This window comes from Saimiri boliviensis, chromosome 10, assembly GCF_048565385.1.
Source record: "Saimiri boliviensis isolate mSaiBol1 chromosome 10, mSaiBol1.pri, whole genome shotgun sequence".
NCBI classification, from domain to species: Eukaryota; Metazoa; Chordata; class Mammalia; order Primates; family Cebidae; genus Saimiri; species Saimiri boliviensis.
The window spans coordinates 39,651,855-39,665,788 of record NC_133458.1 but is presented as its reverse complement, the minus strand read 5'-3'; the positions used below and the strand labels follow the sequence as shown (position 1 = coordinate 39,665,788).

The 13,934-nt window shown below is 44.6% G+C and overlaps 1 protein-coding gene across 1 annotated transcript in view; it reads right to left on the bottom strand.

Annotated features, from left to right (window-relative positions):
• Nucleotides 1-2,253: 2,253 nt before the first annotated feature.
• The window catches only part of WNT2 (Wnt family member 2), a 48,633-nt gene continuing 36,952 nt past the window's right edge, over nt 2,254-13,934 (bottom strand). Inside the window, exon 5 of the mRNA XM_003921055.4 lies at nt 2,254-7,049. Within this exon, the coding sequence (XP_003921104.1) occupies nt 6,820-7,049 (230 nt within the window). The 3' untranslated portion in view covers nt 2,254-6,819. The remainder of the gene's footprint in view (nt 7,050-13,934) is intronic.

Genomic DNA, 13,934 nt, shown 5'->3' with positions numbered 1-13,934 from the left:
TTCCCCAAGTGCTGAGATTTTATAGGCGGGAGCCACCGTGCCTGGCCCAGGGTTACCCTTCTTGTCCACCACCCAGTCTGGTTTTTCTTCCTGTACTCAACTTCATTTTACCTCCAGCATGTGCCCCTTTCCCACCCTTTACTGGCACACACTAGACAATATTTCACTTTGTTCTCTGCTAAAATACCAGCTGGACCATGCCAAGTGTACGTGGACCTGTGGTACCTGTGGTGGGGCAACTGGCAGTGAGGAGGGGGGTTTCGATGAATAACCTGCAAATGAGATCCGTCCTGACCTTAAACTTGAAATTCTCTCTTCACTTGAAACCCAGACTTCCTTTGTTTTGCACGGTCTCCTCCTTATTATTACTCTCCCTGCTGACTGCCTTGGGAAACTCAACAGTGTTCAATTGTTTGTTGCAGAGATCTGATGTTCTCACTCCTCCACCTTTCCGGGCATACGTATCTTGGGGATTTGGGGTTTTCTGTTTTTGTTTTTCCCACTGAGAGTATTGTGAAACTGAAGAATTCCTAAGAGCTCTGCCTCCAGCTTCTAAAACCACATTACTGTTTCTCTTTGTTATTCTTCTATCGTTTGTCTGATTCCCCTCAGTTAATACCTGTCCTAGAAACCCAGGAGCCTCACACTCGCACAGACTCCAGAGATACACAGTGCGGGCCTCCGGGAGCTTCCAGTCAAGTCTTAGCCTTTCTCATTCTGCCCCATGATGCTGAGGGGTTTCACAACTACCCCTTTTCCTAAAGATTCCTTCCTAGCAAGTCTGAAACGTTAATACTGAGAAGCAATCCTATTCAACTAATGTTCCCAATGAGGTGTTCCTAACTGAAAGTGGCTTGCATATTAATAGAGGGGTTAAGCCAAAGTGTTAGACCAGTGGTTCTCAACTGAGAACAATTTCATATAGTGGGTGGGTAGAGACTAGGGATGCTTCCAAACTTCATGCAATATATAGGACAGCCCTCTCACAGCAAAAGTTGGAAAATTGGAAAATTTCATTGACAATTTCAGAGCAAAAATATTGGGAGGAGATATCCTTTGAAAAACATACCTGGACACATGAATCACCACCACCTCTTTTTATTTTAATTTTTCAAGATATAGGGTCTTGCTATATTGTCCAGATTTGGGAGAAGTGGCACCATTATAGCCCTCTATAGCCTTGAACTCCTGGGCTCAAGGCATCCTCCTACCTCAGCCTCCCAAATAGCTAGAACTATAGGTGTGTGCCATCACATCCAGGTTTTTTTTTTTTTTTTTTTTTTTTTTTTTTTTTTTTTTTGGAGAGAGAGGGATCTTGCTACTTTGCTCGGGCTGGTCTTAAACTCCTGGCCTTAAATGACCCTCCTGCTTTGATCTCCCAAAGTGCTAGGATTACAGGCATGAGCCACCACACCAGCTGCTCTCTCTTTTTCAGATCATCCGGGTAGGTGTGAGAGTTTCTAGATGGGTAGGTGGAATCCTAGACGGACAGCATGCAGTGTAACCACAGGGCTACAGTGCGGTGCTTGAAGTGCAAAACCAGTGCCTTGATTAGCCAGGTCACCCCAAAACATAGCTCACCCATGAGGAAAAAGTGGGGAGGGTAGACTTCCTTTTCTAGAGGAGAATTTATTCCCATTTTCTGAGCTTTTACTGCTTGAGGGAAATAGCCCATAAACTCAGGATGCTCAGATCCTAGTAACCAGGCAAGGGATGCTTTATGTTTCTGATCAAGCAGAGAAAATGCCATTTCAGCCCAGAGTCAGCACTTAGAGGGAACGCAATAATTTGAGAAGTTGATGGAGTGAGTTAGCTGCTGGGGAAAGACACCGGGTTTATAAACACTGACAAGACATGCTAGCATTGAGAGAGGGAAAGCACTTAGATTGGTGCACACAGGAACACACAGGGTAAAATGTGGCATAATATCTCCATTTTTAACATAAGTCTTACCCATCAGCTCACAAGAATAGCTGTCAGTGATGCAAGTCAATTGCCTTCCCTGAACATCTTTACAAACTTGAAAGATGCCTCTCAATTGAGTTGTTTGAAGTATGGTCCTGAGAAAAGACAAGGGAATCGTTCCCATAACCTGCAGGGACATCTTTTCACTAGAGGGTTTGGCAAGACTACCATGAGTTTAAAATAACAAAGTTAACGCTGAAAATCCACTTTATTATGTTTTGATTTCACAGAAAATGTGGACTTGTAAATAACAATAGTCCTTTGCAACAATCTGCGTGACACTTTTATTAGCTTGTGCAAGTGGGAGGTTTGGTTAAACAGAAATCCATGTGAATATCAGGGGGAAGAAAGCTACAGCTGGAACTACTATGATTTAGAAAAATAATAATCATGTTGGGTTTTGCAAACCACCTGTCACATTGCTGATCCCCAGAAAAATGTAAAGAACATTCTCATGGATGAGTGACAATTTTCTCTGCCTAGGTATGGAGAAGGTCAAAAGACGCATGGCTTAGCTGTCAGCTCGCACCAGTGGATTGCTTTTCAGAAGTTCAGTGCAGACCTGACAAAAGCTATTTACCAGCTTTGGAACTGGGGAGGTTTATTTGTTGAGTACAACTCTTGCTCTTAAGATAAGGAAACCCAAGTTGAAGTACAGTAAATAGACACAAAAGAATGGTTCTGGTCCATTGGACACTGCTCTGAGCCTTTATTTTGAGAGTCGGCAAGAGGAGAGCTGCATGTTTTTCAGCTGAGCGAGACAACAACAGCCCCAGGCCAGCTTTTAATAACCGAGAAGTAAGGATAATACCCTGGCGTGAACAAGCCGGCCAGGAGAGCGCATGCACGGTCATGTTGTCCGCTTCTGAGACAGCCCTGCTTTAGGTCTGTTAGATGTGAGCTTCCTTAATAAATTAATATGGCCTAGAAACGTTGACGAGAAACTGGATTTTCTGACTTTAAAGCTACCTTCTTTGAAAAAGAAATGCAATGCCTGATTTTTTTCAGACTTTGTAATAATTCCAGTTAAAAAAAGAATATAGTTGTGACCGTTTCAAAACACCTCTGGAAATTAATATTGGCTGCTTAAAACAGCTAAACAATAGGTGTGGACAATCTGAGCCATGGCCTGGGTCCCTGAGCCTGGTGGGCATGGCTCAGGAAGTAGGTGCTGGGTGTGGTGACAGGGAAGTGGCAGCAGGAAGAAGGGTAGGGGTTACCAACAAAAGCAGAAGAAACCACTGTCCCCCTCCCCCCTTTTTAAAGAGACTTAGTCTCACTCTGTTACTCAGGCTGGAGTACAGTGGCGCAATCTCTGCTCACTGCAACCTCCGCCTCCTGGGCTCACGTGATTCTCATGCCTCAGCCTCCTGAGTAGCTGGGATTACAGGTGCCTGCTACCATACCCGACTAATTTTTGTATTTTTAGTAGAGACAGAGTTTCACCATGTTGGCCAGGCTGATCTCAAATTCCTGACCTCAGGTGATCCACATGCCCCGGCCTCCCAAAATGCTGGGATTACAGGCGTGAGCTACTGTGCCTGGCCTGGAAAAAGCCATTACCCTTGATCACCAAGCTTGGACAGTCACCTGGCAAAAGTCACCAGGTTCTTTCCCTCTCACGTCCCTTCCCATCATCTGGCCCCACCCAGATGCCACAGGATAGATCCCTCTTTTCAGATGCTTAATTCAATCTGGTGACACCTGGCGAAGGGAGACCATATAGCATTCTGGGGTGTCCTATGCCTCTTCTGCTTCCATTCTGAGCCATCTGCAGTCCAGTAACTTGCCAGAGCCCTCCATCATCCCTGAGGGGCACAGAGCCAGAGCTTGGTGTGGTTGTGGCCCTGGCAACTAGGGTGATTGAGCTTAAGTCACTTGAGGGGATAAATTGGTCTCTTAAGGCAGAGCATTAACTCTTTCAGGCCATGGAGGGCTACCCGGGATGCCGAAACTGAATGCACATTGACAAAGTGTGTTCCAAGAATACAGACAGATATCAGTCAGCAACACACACCAACTTACAGAAGCAAATCTGTTAAAGAAAACAATTTATATGCTCAATCTCAGAGTCATGTGCAGATTATATCTTTATTGCAGAAAACTCCAGTGAACTAGTCTATGTTCTGTTGCAGGAACTTTTTTCAGATATTGTAGAAAATTAATAGACATTATCGTGGACCTAGAAAACTTCCATTTATAATAAGATTTTCATAAGGAGGAAATTTGTAAGGAGATTTCCCAGTTATTTTGTTTCGGCTAGTTCGTGCCATACAGTCCCCTTAAAAGCCTCAGATAATTCAGAGTTACGGTGTATTTCAGCTTCCTGGAATACTGGTCCTCTACCAAGCTCTAAGGCGAAGGAGCTTAAAATTACCTTCGTTTATTTTTTCATTTTTTCTCCAAATAATAGACATTTCCTTTCAGAAGTAAAAGCGGATAACAATATTTCATTCTCTCATTTTTCCCTCCTCAGTAGCAGGACCCATTGCCACTTGAGATGGTTGCCAGAGTCTCCCTTATGGATTAGGACAATTTATGTAGGTTTCTATGTGGATATGCTTCATCCCCTTGTTACTTACCAGGAGGGATATATCTCAGCATAGAAAGAATGTCAGATCGAAACCTCCCAGGCATTAAAAAAAAAAAAAAAAGAAAAGAAAAGAAAAGAAAAGAAAAAGCAAACACCCCAATGGAAGCTAAAATTATTTAAAATCCACTGAGTTAATTCTGGGAGAAACTAGTTCGATTTAATGGATAAAGTCCTACACTATCTCAGACACTCAGAGTGTGGTCCTATTTGTGATGGAGCACTGGGCAATAGCTGATATGTGCACTGATCCCTTTACCTCTCCTGGTCTCAATTTCCCCAAACTGAAGGGAGCTGGGATGTCTCCTAAGATCCTTTCCAATTCTGAACACAGCCTGGATTGATGATTTCACAGTTCATCTAGCAGGATGAAGGGCTGATGGCTGTAGGACCCCCATTAAAGTGCCTTCGCACTCTCACGAAGGCATGTACACCAAGCTCCAGTGTAACTGAACGTGAGCAGCTGCTCACATGCCTGGCCTCCTTCACACCAAGCTCAGAGCCGCTGCTGTCTTTCTACTGCTCCCACCTTCTGAATCCATAAAATAAAAGGAGGAAAGGGTCACTTTGGAAAAGTGAGACAATCATTTGGGGGGTTGGAAGGGAGGGAAAGGGTATGAATTCTGTCATTTTTAAGAGGGCTGGAGGCCAATGTCAACTATGACAAAGTACTCTAGTAGGTTGTTTTCCACAAGCCTCAGTTTAAATGACCTACTGCACAGTATGAAAGAATGAGGGAGTATCAACAGTTTGATACCAGATGCATGCAGCGAAGTATCCTGTTAACGTTGCACTGTACGGAAATCATATACAGAATAAGAGCCAAAGCTTTTAGGAGCACTAGAAGTAGCTATTTCATCTTTCTTTCATTTAATATAAAAAATGGTGCAGGCAGCCTCTCCATTTTCCCTGAATGTCATCTTTTGGTTGATAGCAGAAGCCAATGACTATTTGTATACCGATGCTCCCATAATTACAGCTGAATCCCTTAAATATAGTCTCCAAGTTATGATTTGTTTGCAATATAATATAGTGGGGTTACCAACTTTATAAGCAATGCTATGTGTCATTTGCTTTAGGCTACAGTATCACATCATCTTGTAAGAATCAAATAAATACAATTAAATATGACAGGTCTTTAAACTGGGCTTGAAGGGTGCTGGGCATTAGCTGACGGTGCACGTGGCTGACTTCTCTCAGACATCTGCTTATTGTAAGGCTGCCCCAGGCATGAGTTAGCTCTAGAAACCTCTCTGTCAGCATTTTAGTTCACCAATCTTGTATACCCAAAATTTTCATCCTTAACGTTATTTCAGTTATGAAATTCCACGGGTCACATGCATAACACCAGACAGGAATTTTATTCTCCCTTTTTTCTTCATCTGTACAGATATATTTCTCATATTCCATTCACTAAATTATTTTCTACCTAATCTTTACAGAATATTGCCAGACCATTCATCTTCTTTTTAATTCCCTCCAGGTTCTATGTGAGAAGGAAGTCTCATTCCCTAAAGACTTTTAATATTGAGGGGACAGTAATGCAAAGCAATCCCTTTCTGAGGGCTTTGCTCTTACAAAGATAAAACACACCATAGTATCAAAGGACACATGTCCCCACCTTGTTACATCAGATTTTAATATGGCAATAAATGCCTTAAAAATACACATTTTAAACTTAAAAATGTATTGAAAGCCATTCTTCTCCAGGTAATTACCAATTACCCCTAGGGGTGGTAGCTGTAAAATCACTTAATCAGACAAAAGTCGTGGTCTTTTCAAAAATCAAAGTTAAGTCAGTGGCAATTGATTCTGCTTTCTTTACTGTACCCATCAGAGAGAAGTGTGGAATTTCTTAATTAGGAGCATTTGTAGGTGGAAAGACATTGAGAAAGCTCCTTTGAGACACTCTTTTTTCTACCTGGCAACTGCTCTAGAATGAAGAAAAGTCAAGGTGGGTGGAGACAGTGGTCTGGACCCACCACCCTCCCGGTTGAATAGCCTGTCATGCTATTTCCAAAGAGAGCTCACCAGGAAGGGAGATGACCCCAGAATGCTGGGAGACAGATAGAATAGGGTAGGCTTTAGGTGCAGCATGCGGCCCCCTGTCCTGAGGCCCCCAGGGAGGAAGAGGGGGCTTCTGTTGAGACAAGGACCACATGCCTTAGGAAATATCCCCACAGAGAGAACCCGAAGGTCCAGTGTCCTTGCAGATCCAGTGGAGTCCTTGTAGAAGGGAAGGTGGATGGTGACCTCTGCTGGGATCATGTGGGGCTTGTCCAGTCAGCGCTCTTAGGTGCCTTGCATGTGTGCACATCCAGGGCTTCCAGGCAGTCCTGACAGCGCACGGCACAGCACCAGTGGAACTTACACCCACACTTGATCATCCGGGTGACATGGGAGGTGTCGTAGCCTCTTCCACAGCACATGACTTCACAGCTGTCCATGCCCCTGGAAGTCAGGTTGCACACGCGGCCTGCTGTACCCAGGGAGCCTGGAAGACAAGCCAGGGAGTGTTACTGAAAAAGTCTGGGTGGAATACAATGTGCCTCTAGAGGAGGAGTCACGAGGTCCATCCTCTAGGACAGAGGCCTGGCCCTCTCCCCACAGCCTGGGGCTGTGTTCTGTGGGCCCACGCCGTGTGTGCTAATCCCTCTGTGCCAGCTGCAGGGAGTGCAGTGGTCCTGAGAGGGTTAACATGAAACCCAGAAGGGTTAACATGAAACCTTGGATTTCCTTGGCCAACCTGAATCCAACTTCTGAGTTGGATCGACTTTTCAGATTATCCTTACCCAGCCTTGAATTTAAGGATCCTTGATTGAGCAGAGTCAGATCAGAATAAAAGGAGGATCTATCCTGGTTCTCTCTCCCTACCTCAAACCACAATAAGGAAGCAGTCACCCTAGTTAGCTCTCTTGAAATTTGTCAGGGCATGGAGCCCTCAAAGGGAGGGAATGCTATCTCCCTAGACCTGCTTATTAGAAAGAGAATAGCACTCTGGTTCTGAAGAGGAGGCATGGGCATCATTTGTGTGAGGCCCTGAGGAGGGAGAAGGGCCGGCCAGGTTTATCATATTAACTGTCTCCCCTGCTGCAGTCTAGCAGAGCATACAGATGTGTGTGAGGTCCTGGGTGAAGCCAGGATTCTACGCCTTCAATAGACGAAACTGGCATAGAAAATCTGCTAGGAATTACCAGTGGAACAATGTCTTAGTTAATCAGGGTGATGTTTGCTAACTGACAATCCATACTTAGGTATTTGTGTCTAAAAAAGAATTTTAAAGATAGAAAGGTTATTCATTTGCTCTACTCTTGGGGGAGCACTCAGAATTCTTTTATAAGCACATTATCAGACAACAAAACAAAACGTAGCAGACATTTTGGGAGGGTATGATGTGCTTATCATGATCCTTCCTACTTCCTCCTCCACAGCAACGAGCACCTGGCAGCCATGTTATGTAACATCACCCTGCTTGCTGGTGACAAATGATTGGACCAGGGGAAACCACCTGACTCGTGCTGGGCCAATCAGGTAAATTCCCTGGAGATTTGTGATTTTGACAGAGATGGTCGTTACGCCACTTAAAAACTCAGTTGCTGTTGGCAGCTGTACACCATGGTGAAGTGTGTGGACTCAAGGAGGTCCACAGAGAGATAGAAATGAAGCAAATGTACAGTGACAGTGAAGGCAAGACATGGAATGAGAATGCTCCTCAGATCCTGAATTATTTTTCTGGTTCTGCTTCCATTTCTCCCTGAGGCCTGGCTGCATTCTAACGTTTGAGTTCCTAGAGACTCTATCCTTATAAGAAGCTTCTCCTTGTGGCTTAAATTGTCCCAGTTTCTACTGCTTGCTATCAACAATCCTACCTAACTGACAAACCTAGAGAAGCTAAACTCTTATTTAAAAAAAAAAATTATATCAGGATGAAAAAGACAGTGACTTAATTCATTTTCAGTTTCTCCATCATTTAACTAGGAATGTCTTCCTCTTGATAGCTCTGACAACGCCTCGTGACTGTCTCTCTGTTTATCACAGTCCGCTCTGTGTTGGAATTATCTACAGAAATGTCACTTTACCCTGCCTGTTCAGGATGACCAGGGAAGCAGCGAGGTTCAAGCAGGGCGCGGGGTCAAGAAGAGAGGGTGGGGCAGCGCTTGGTCAGAATGATTGGCGGCGGAGAGCAGGAAGGCTGGCCGGGGAACTTCATGAGGACAGGAAGGATGGCAAAAGGCCGGGGTCAGGGTGGAGGGTGGGTCAGCCAGGGATGGCTCCGAGCATGCATCGTGCTGAAGAAGCATGGGGTGAGAAGAGGCAGCAGCTGAGCTTGGATTCCAGGCAGCCATCAGGACAGTCCTCAGAATTTACTGATTATGCAGAAAGGACTTGTTGCCAAATGCTGCCTCTTCACAGCACACCCATTATTTCATTCAGTAAACATTTCGGGAACAGAAACATCTGTAAGACACTGTGCCAGCTACTTGGGGTTTGGGGGACAAGGGAGAGTAAAATAAATAGGACCAAGTTCCTATTCTCAGTGAACCCACTATGTGGCACAGAGATAAACATGTAAAGAGATACTTCCACTACTTTGGGTTAATTGTTTCATTTGCTAAGGACCTACCATAACCCACAGTAGAGTCATGTGCAAAGCACCACAGCAAACAGAGCTCAGAGACAGTCAAATGAGGCTATTTAGAGCTTGGACAATCAGGGTTCAGATCCTAGATTTGCTATGTATCAACTGTGTGGCCTTGGGCAAGTTACCTAAACTTGCTAAGCTTCAGTTTCCTCCAGTGCAAAACTGGAATAAAAATAGTTCTTTCATCAGAGAGCTTTTGGTGAGAACAGAATGAGATAATGCATGACAATGCCTGGCATAAAATCAGTGCTCAATAAATGTTAACTATCCATGTATTGTCTAGAAAGTGTTTATTGAGTGACTACTATGTGCTAGGCAAAATTCTGGGAACCTGGGATATATCAGAGAACAAAACGAAGATCGTGCCCCGAGGAGCTTACTGTTCTAAGAGCATGAACCAAGCATCTGATAATAGTGACATTTCTTGGTATTGATAGTAACAGTAGCAAATAGGATCAGAAAAGGAGCCATCAGCTGTACAGTTTTACAGAGGCGGTAGCATTAGAGATAGGTGTAAAGGTTTGCTGATAAAAAATGGGGTAAACAGCATCCTGGGCAAGAGAGAACCTTCTGGCAATTCTGAGGGCAAGTTCACAAAAGACGGCTGATTCAGGGAGGGTATTAGGGACAATGAGCATAGAAAGGGAGGCTGGAGCAATAGGTTAAAGGGTCTGTTTTTGTTGTTGAGACAGGGTCTCACTCTGTCACCCAGGCTTGAGGGCAGTGGCACGAACATGGCTCACTGCAGACTTGACCTCCTGGGCTCCAGGGATTCTTCCACCTCAGCCTCTCAAGTAGCTGGAACTACAGGCGCACACCACCATGTCTGGCTAATTTTTGTATCTTCTGTGGAGACAGGGCCTCACCATCTTGTCCAAGCTGGTCTCAAACTCCTGGGCTCAAGTGATCCTCCTTCTTTGACCCCTGCAAGTGCTGGGTTTACAGGCGTGAGCCACACACCTGGCCTAACAGGTCTTTATGCCATGCCACAGTTTGATTTTTAGTACAAGGTGGGCGGTGGGCCTGTCCAGACCTTTAATTCTGAAAACTATGTCGTGATGATAAGCCTGGAAGAACAGCTTAGGGCAGGGAGGAGGCCTGTTGGAATAGTCCAGGCAAGAGATACCGAGTGAAGAAACATGCAGGACAAATACGTGATTGGCTGAAGAGGATGAACCAGTAGAACTTGATGACTCATTGAATTAAGGAGTAGAGGGAGGGTCAAGTAGGAAAACTATAAAAATATGTTCATTTGGTGGCACAGCAAGGTGGTTACTGGCGCCCTCGACGAGAGCAGTTTCAGTGATACAGATGAGTGTGGGGGAGGAGGGGACACGGGGACAGCGAGTGTAGGTAAAGTTTTCAAGAGGCTTGGTGATGAAGAAGACGAAAGAGAGTAGAGCCGAGAGTGGCGATGAGGGCAAAGGTGGGACTGCACAATTGTTTTAAGTCATCATGGTTTTTGGTGGTCTGTTTTGCAGCAATAGGTATCTGCACAAGGTTTTCATTTCCAATTAGGTTTTCATTTACGTAAAGTACAAAAATGGGAAAAACTGGTCATTGCTATTAAAGTCAAGGAGGTGATTTCCCTTGGGGAATACAGAAAAAGAGCATGAGAGATGCCTCTGGAATACTGAGCACCTTCAGGTTCTTGATCTGGGCACAGATCATGTGGGTGTGTCCATTTGTGGAAATTCATTGTGCTGTACACATGGGATATGGGTATTTTCTGCACGCATTTCATGTTTCAGTAACAAGTTAAGAAGAAGGTGGTAGAGGAAGAAGAGAATGGAAGGGAGGAGGATGAAGAGAAGGAAGAGGGGAAGAAGAAGAAGAAGGGAAAGAGGAAGGGGAGGAGGAAGATGAGGAGGAGGAAGAGGGGGAAGAGGAAAGAAGGGAGGAGGGGAAGGACGAGAAAGAAGAAAAAGGAGGAGAGGGAGGAAGATAAGGAGAAGGCGGTGGTGGCACGTGCCAAGGCCAGGAAATGAGCAAAGCTCTGCAGTGTGTGAGGAGCAGGAAAGTGGTTCCCCATGGCTGGAATATGGTACTTTAAGGGGAGAGGGTCAGGAGATGAGGTTGAAGTGGTGAGGTGAAGCTGCATCGGGAATGGCCAAGGGCTTTAAACTCAAACTTGAACTAAAGCCAACAGAATGCTATTAAGGGCTTTCACACAAAAGGGCAACCTGTTCTGATGTGTGTTTCAAAAGGATCTCCATGGGTGTGGGGCTGGAATGAAGTGGAGGGGGCTGGAGTGAGGACAAGGGACAAGTTAGAGACCAGTGAAGACTCTGGGCGTACAGGAGTGGCCTGGATTAAGACAGCGCTGGTGGGAATTAGAGCAGTTACTGGAGTCGAGAGAAGGTGAGGAGGCAGGAGCTGCGGGACATGGTGACTGGCTGGAGATTGTGGGGAGGATGAGAAAAGTCAAGGGGGTTTCTCAGGTTCTGGCCTGAGTGACTACTGGTGCTGTTAATTCCCTGACATGGGGGACACTTGGTTAGGGGCCCCTTAGAGAAAAGGTAATGAGTTTAGTTTTCAACATGTCGAGTTTGCTATGACTGTGGGTCATTCAGGTAGAAACATTTGCTGAAAATAACTCTCTGAGACTCAGGAGAGAGGTGGGGATGAAGACTCAGGTTTAGAAATCTTTGTACAGCAGTGGTAAGTGAAGCTATGGGTGTGAATGAGACCCCCCAGTGGGTGTGAAAAGTACTCTCACTTGGCCTCCCAGAAGTGACTCTCCATTTTTACTTTTTTGTTGCTGTTCATATGCCCTGAGCACCAGTAAATATTCTTCCCTTCCACTAACCTGCATTTATCAAAATGGGAATACAGTGCCATGCATTAGAATTCTTTATCTGCTCTAGGGCTTTGGGCTTAAGAGGGCTAGAATAAGGAGGAGAAGTGTCTCATTTCTGATTCGGGCTGTCAGCCTGTCGCTGAAATCTAACTTGGTGGTCTTTCCTTCCTGAGTGGCTTATAGTCTAGCGAGGTTTGAACTTGTGGTCTGACTCAACCTTCTGTAATGGTCATGGAGTTTTTTGTCCCTCAGATGCAGAAAACTGAACCAGACTGTCTGAACAGAAGGATTGCTCAGTGAAGTGACCAACAGCATCAGAACTCAGAGAGAGGAGCAGACAAAGCTATGACCATTGACATAGTCAGAAGTGGTTTCAGTAAAGGAAACAAAGACTCTGGCAATGAAATGTCTCAGTAGTTCAACGCTCAGTTACAAAACACTGGAAAACACAAACTGAACATGCCACTCTCCACTGGCTGCCCAAACAGGGTGTAATGAGGGCCCAGAAGACAGAAAATGAGAGAGGGTTTTTGTGGATTGAGAGCCACTGATGAGAGAACAGCAGTAAGGTCACAGCCTGGAGCTGTGACAGGCCGCCCTGAGGCATTGGGGCACCAGGGAATGGGCCATCAGGGCAGGGAAGAGCAGTCCCTGCAGCTGGAAGGGAGGATGACGCTTAGCAGTGGAGGACAAACTGGCCCTGTCTAATTAGATCTAATTAGGTCTAATGACAGGCTGCAGGGCAGAAGGACGGTTTTGACACTTGCTGTCATTTTATCAGAACATAGAGCCATTTCATCAAAGCTCTGAAAAGAGCATTTCCAGAGTGTAGAATCTAAACAAAATTGCCGGCATTACTTTCCCTCAATGAATTATAATAAAGACTCATTATTATCAATAGCAGTAGGGCCATACTGTTCCATTGGTCTTTCCTAAACAGAAAGCTTCACCATTATGTTTCCCATAAAATACGAGAATCAGAAGTATACGTTTGTGTGTGTGTGTGTGTGTGTGTGTGTGTGTGTGTGTGTGTGTTAATGAAAAGGAGCCACTGAATTTTATCATCTGCCTATTTGTTTAGTTCTAAATATTTGGGACACATACTTGTAGATCTTTTTCCTCAAATAATATACAAACTTGTTAACTGAGTCACTCACCTTTGCTTGGGCTGCAATAGGAACCACTGGAGAAACAAACCCAGCTGTATCTATCAGCCTTAATCCCATAAGGGTAAGTTTTCACATCTTCAAAGCTGAATGGAGTGAAAGTTCATTCATCCTTTCCTTTCTTGTTTGTTTTTTTTCTCATTCCCTCTTCTTCTTTCTTCCTTTCCTTCTACCTTCTTTTTACTCTCTCTCTTTTCCTTCTGTTCACAACTGGAGCCAATATTTATGGAGCACTTCTGTGAGCTAGGCCCATGCTAAGCATTTTACCTGCATTATCTACTTTAATTCTCATAAGCTTATAAAGAAGGCACTATTATTATCACCATTTTGGAAATGAGGAAATGGAGATTCAGGGAGATGAAGTAACTTGCCTGAGATCTCACAGCCAGCTGGTGGCAAGGACAGGATTTGCAAACAGGCTTGCCTGACTCCAGAGCTCAGGCGCTTAACTGCTGTCACATTCTGCCTCTTTGCTGATGCCCCTACCGAGTACCAAAAACCAGCCTCCTTCATAACAGGATGTGACCAGCATGCTGGCGTCTTTCCTGCACTCTCTTCTAATTGTTTTATCAAATGAATAACTTGCAAAGGTCCTGACATGTAACTTTTTGGGGAGAGAGCCTTTTTCTCCAGCTCATGATATGATGTATACAATTAAAATACATAAAGTTATGTGAGAAACTAAAAAAAGGGCTGGTTAACGTGGTGTTAGTTGTTCATGCTACGTTTTTGCTATATTGATATTTCTACTGGATTTCTGTAACCTTTTGG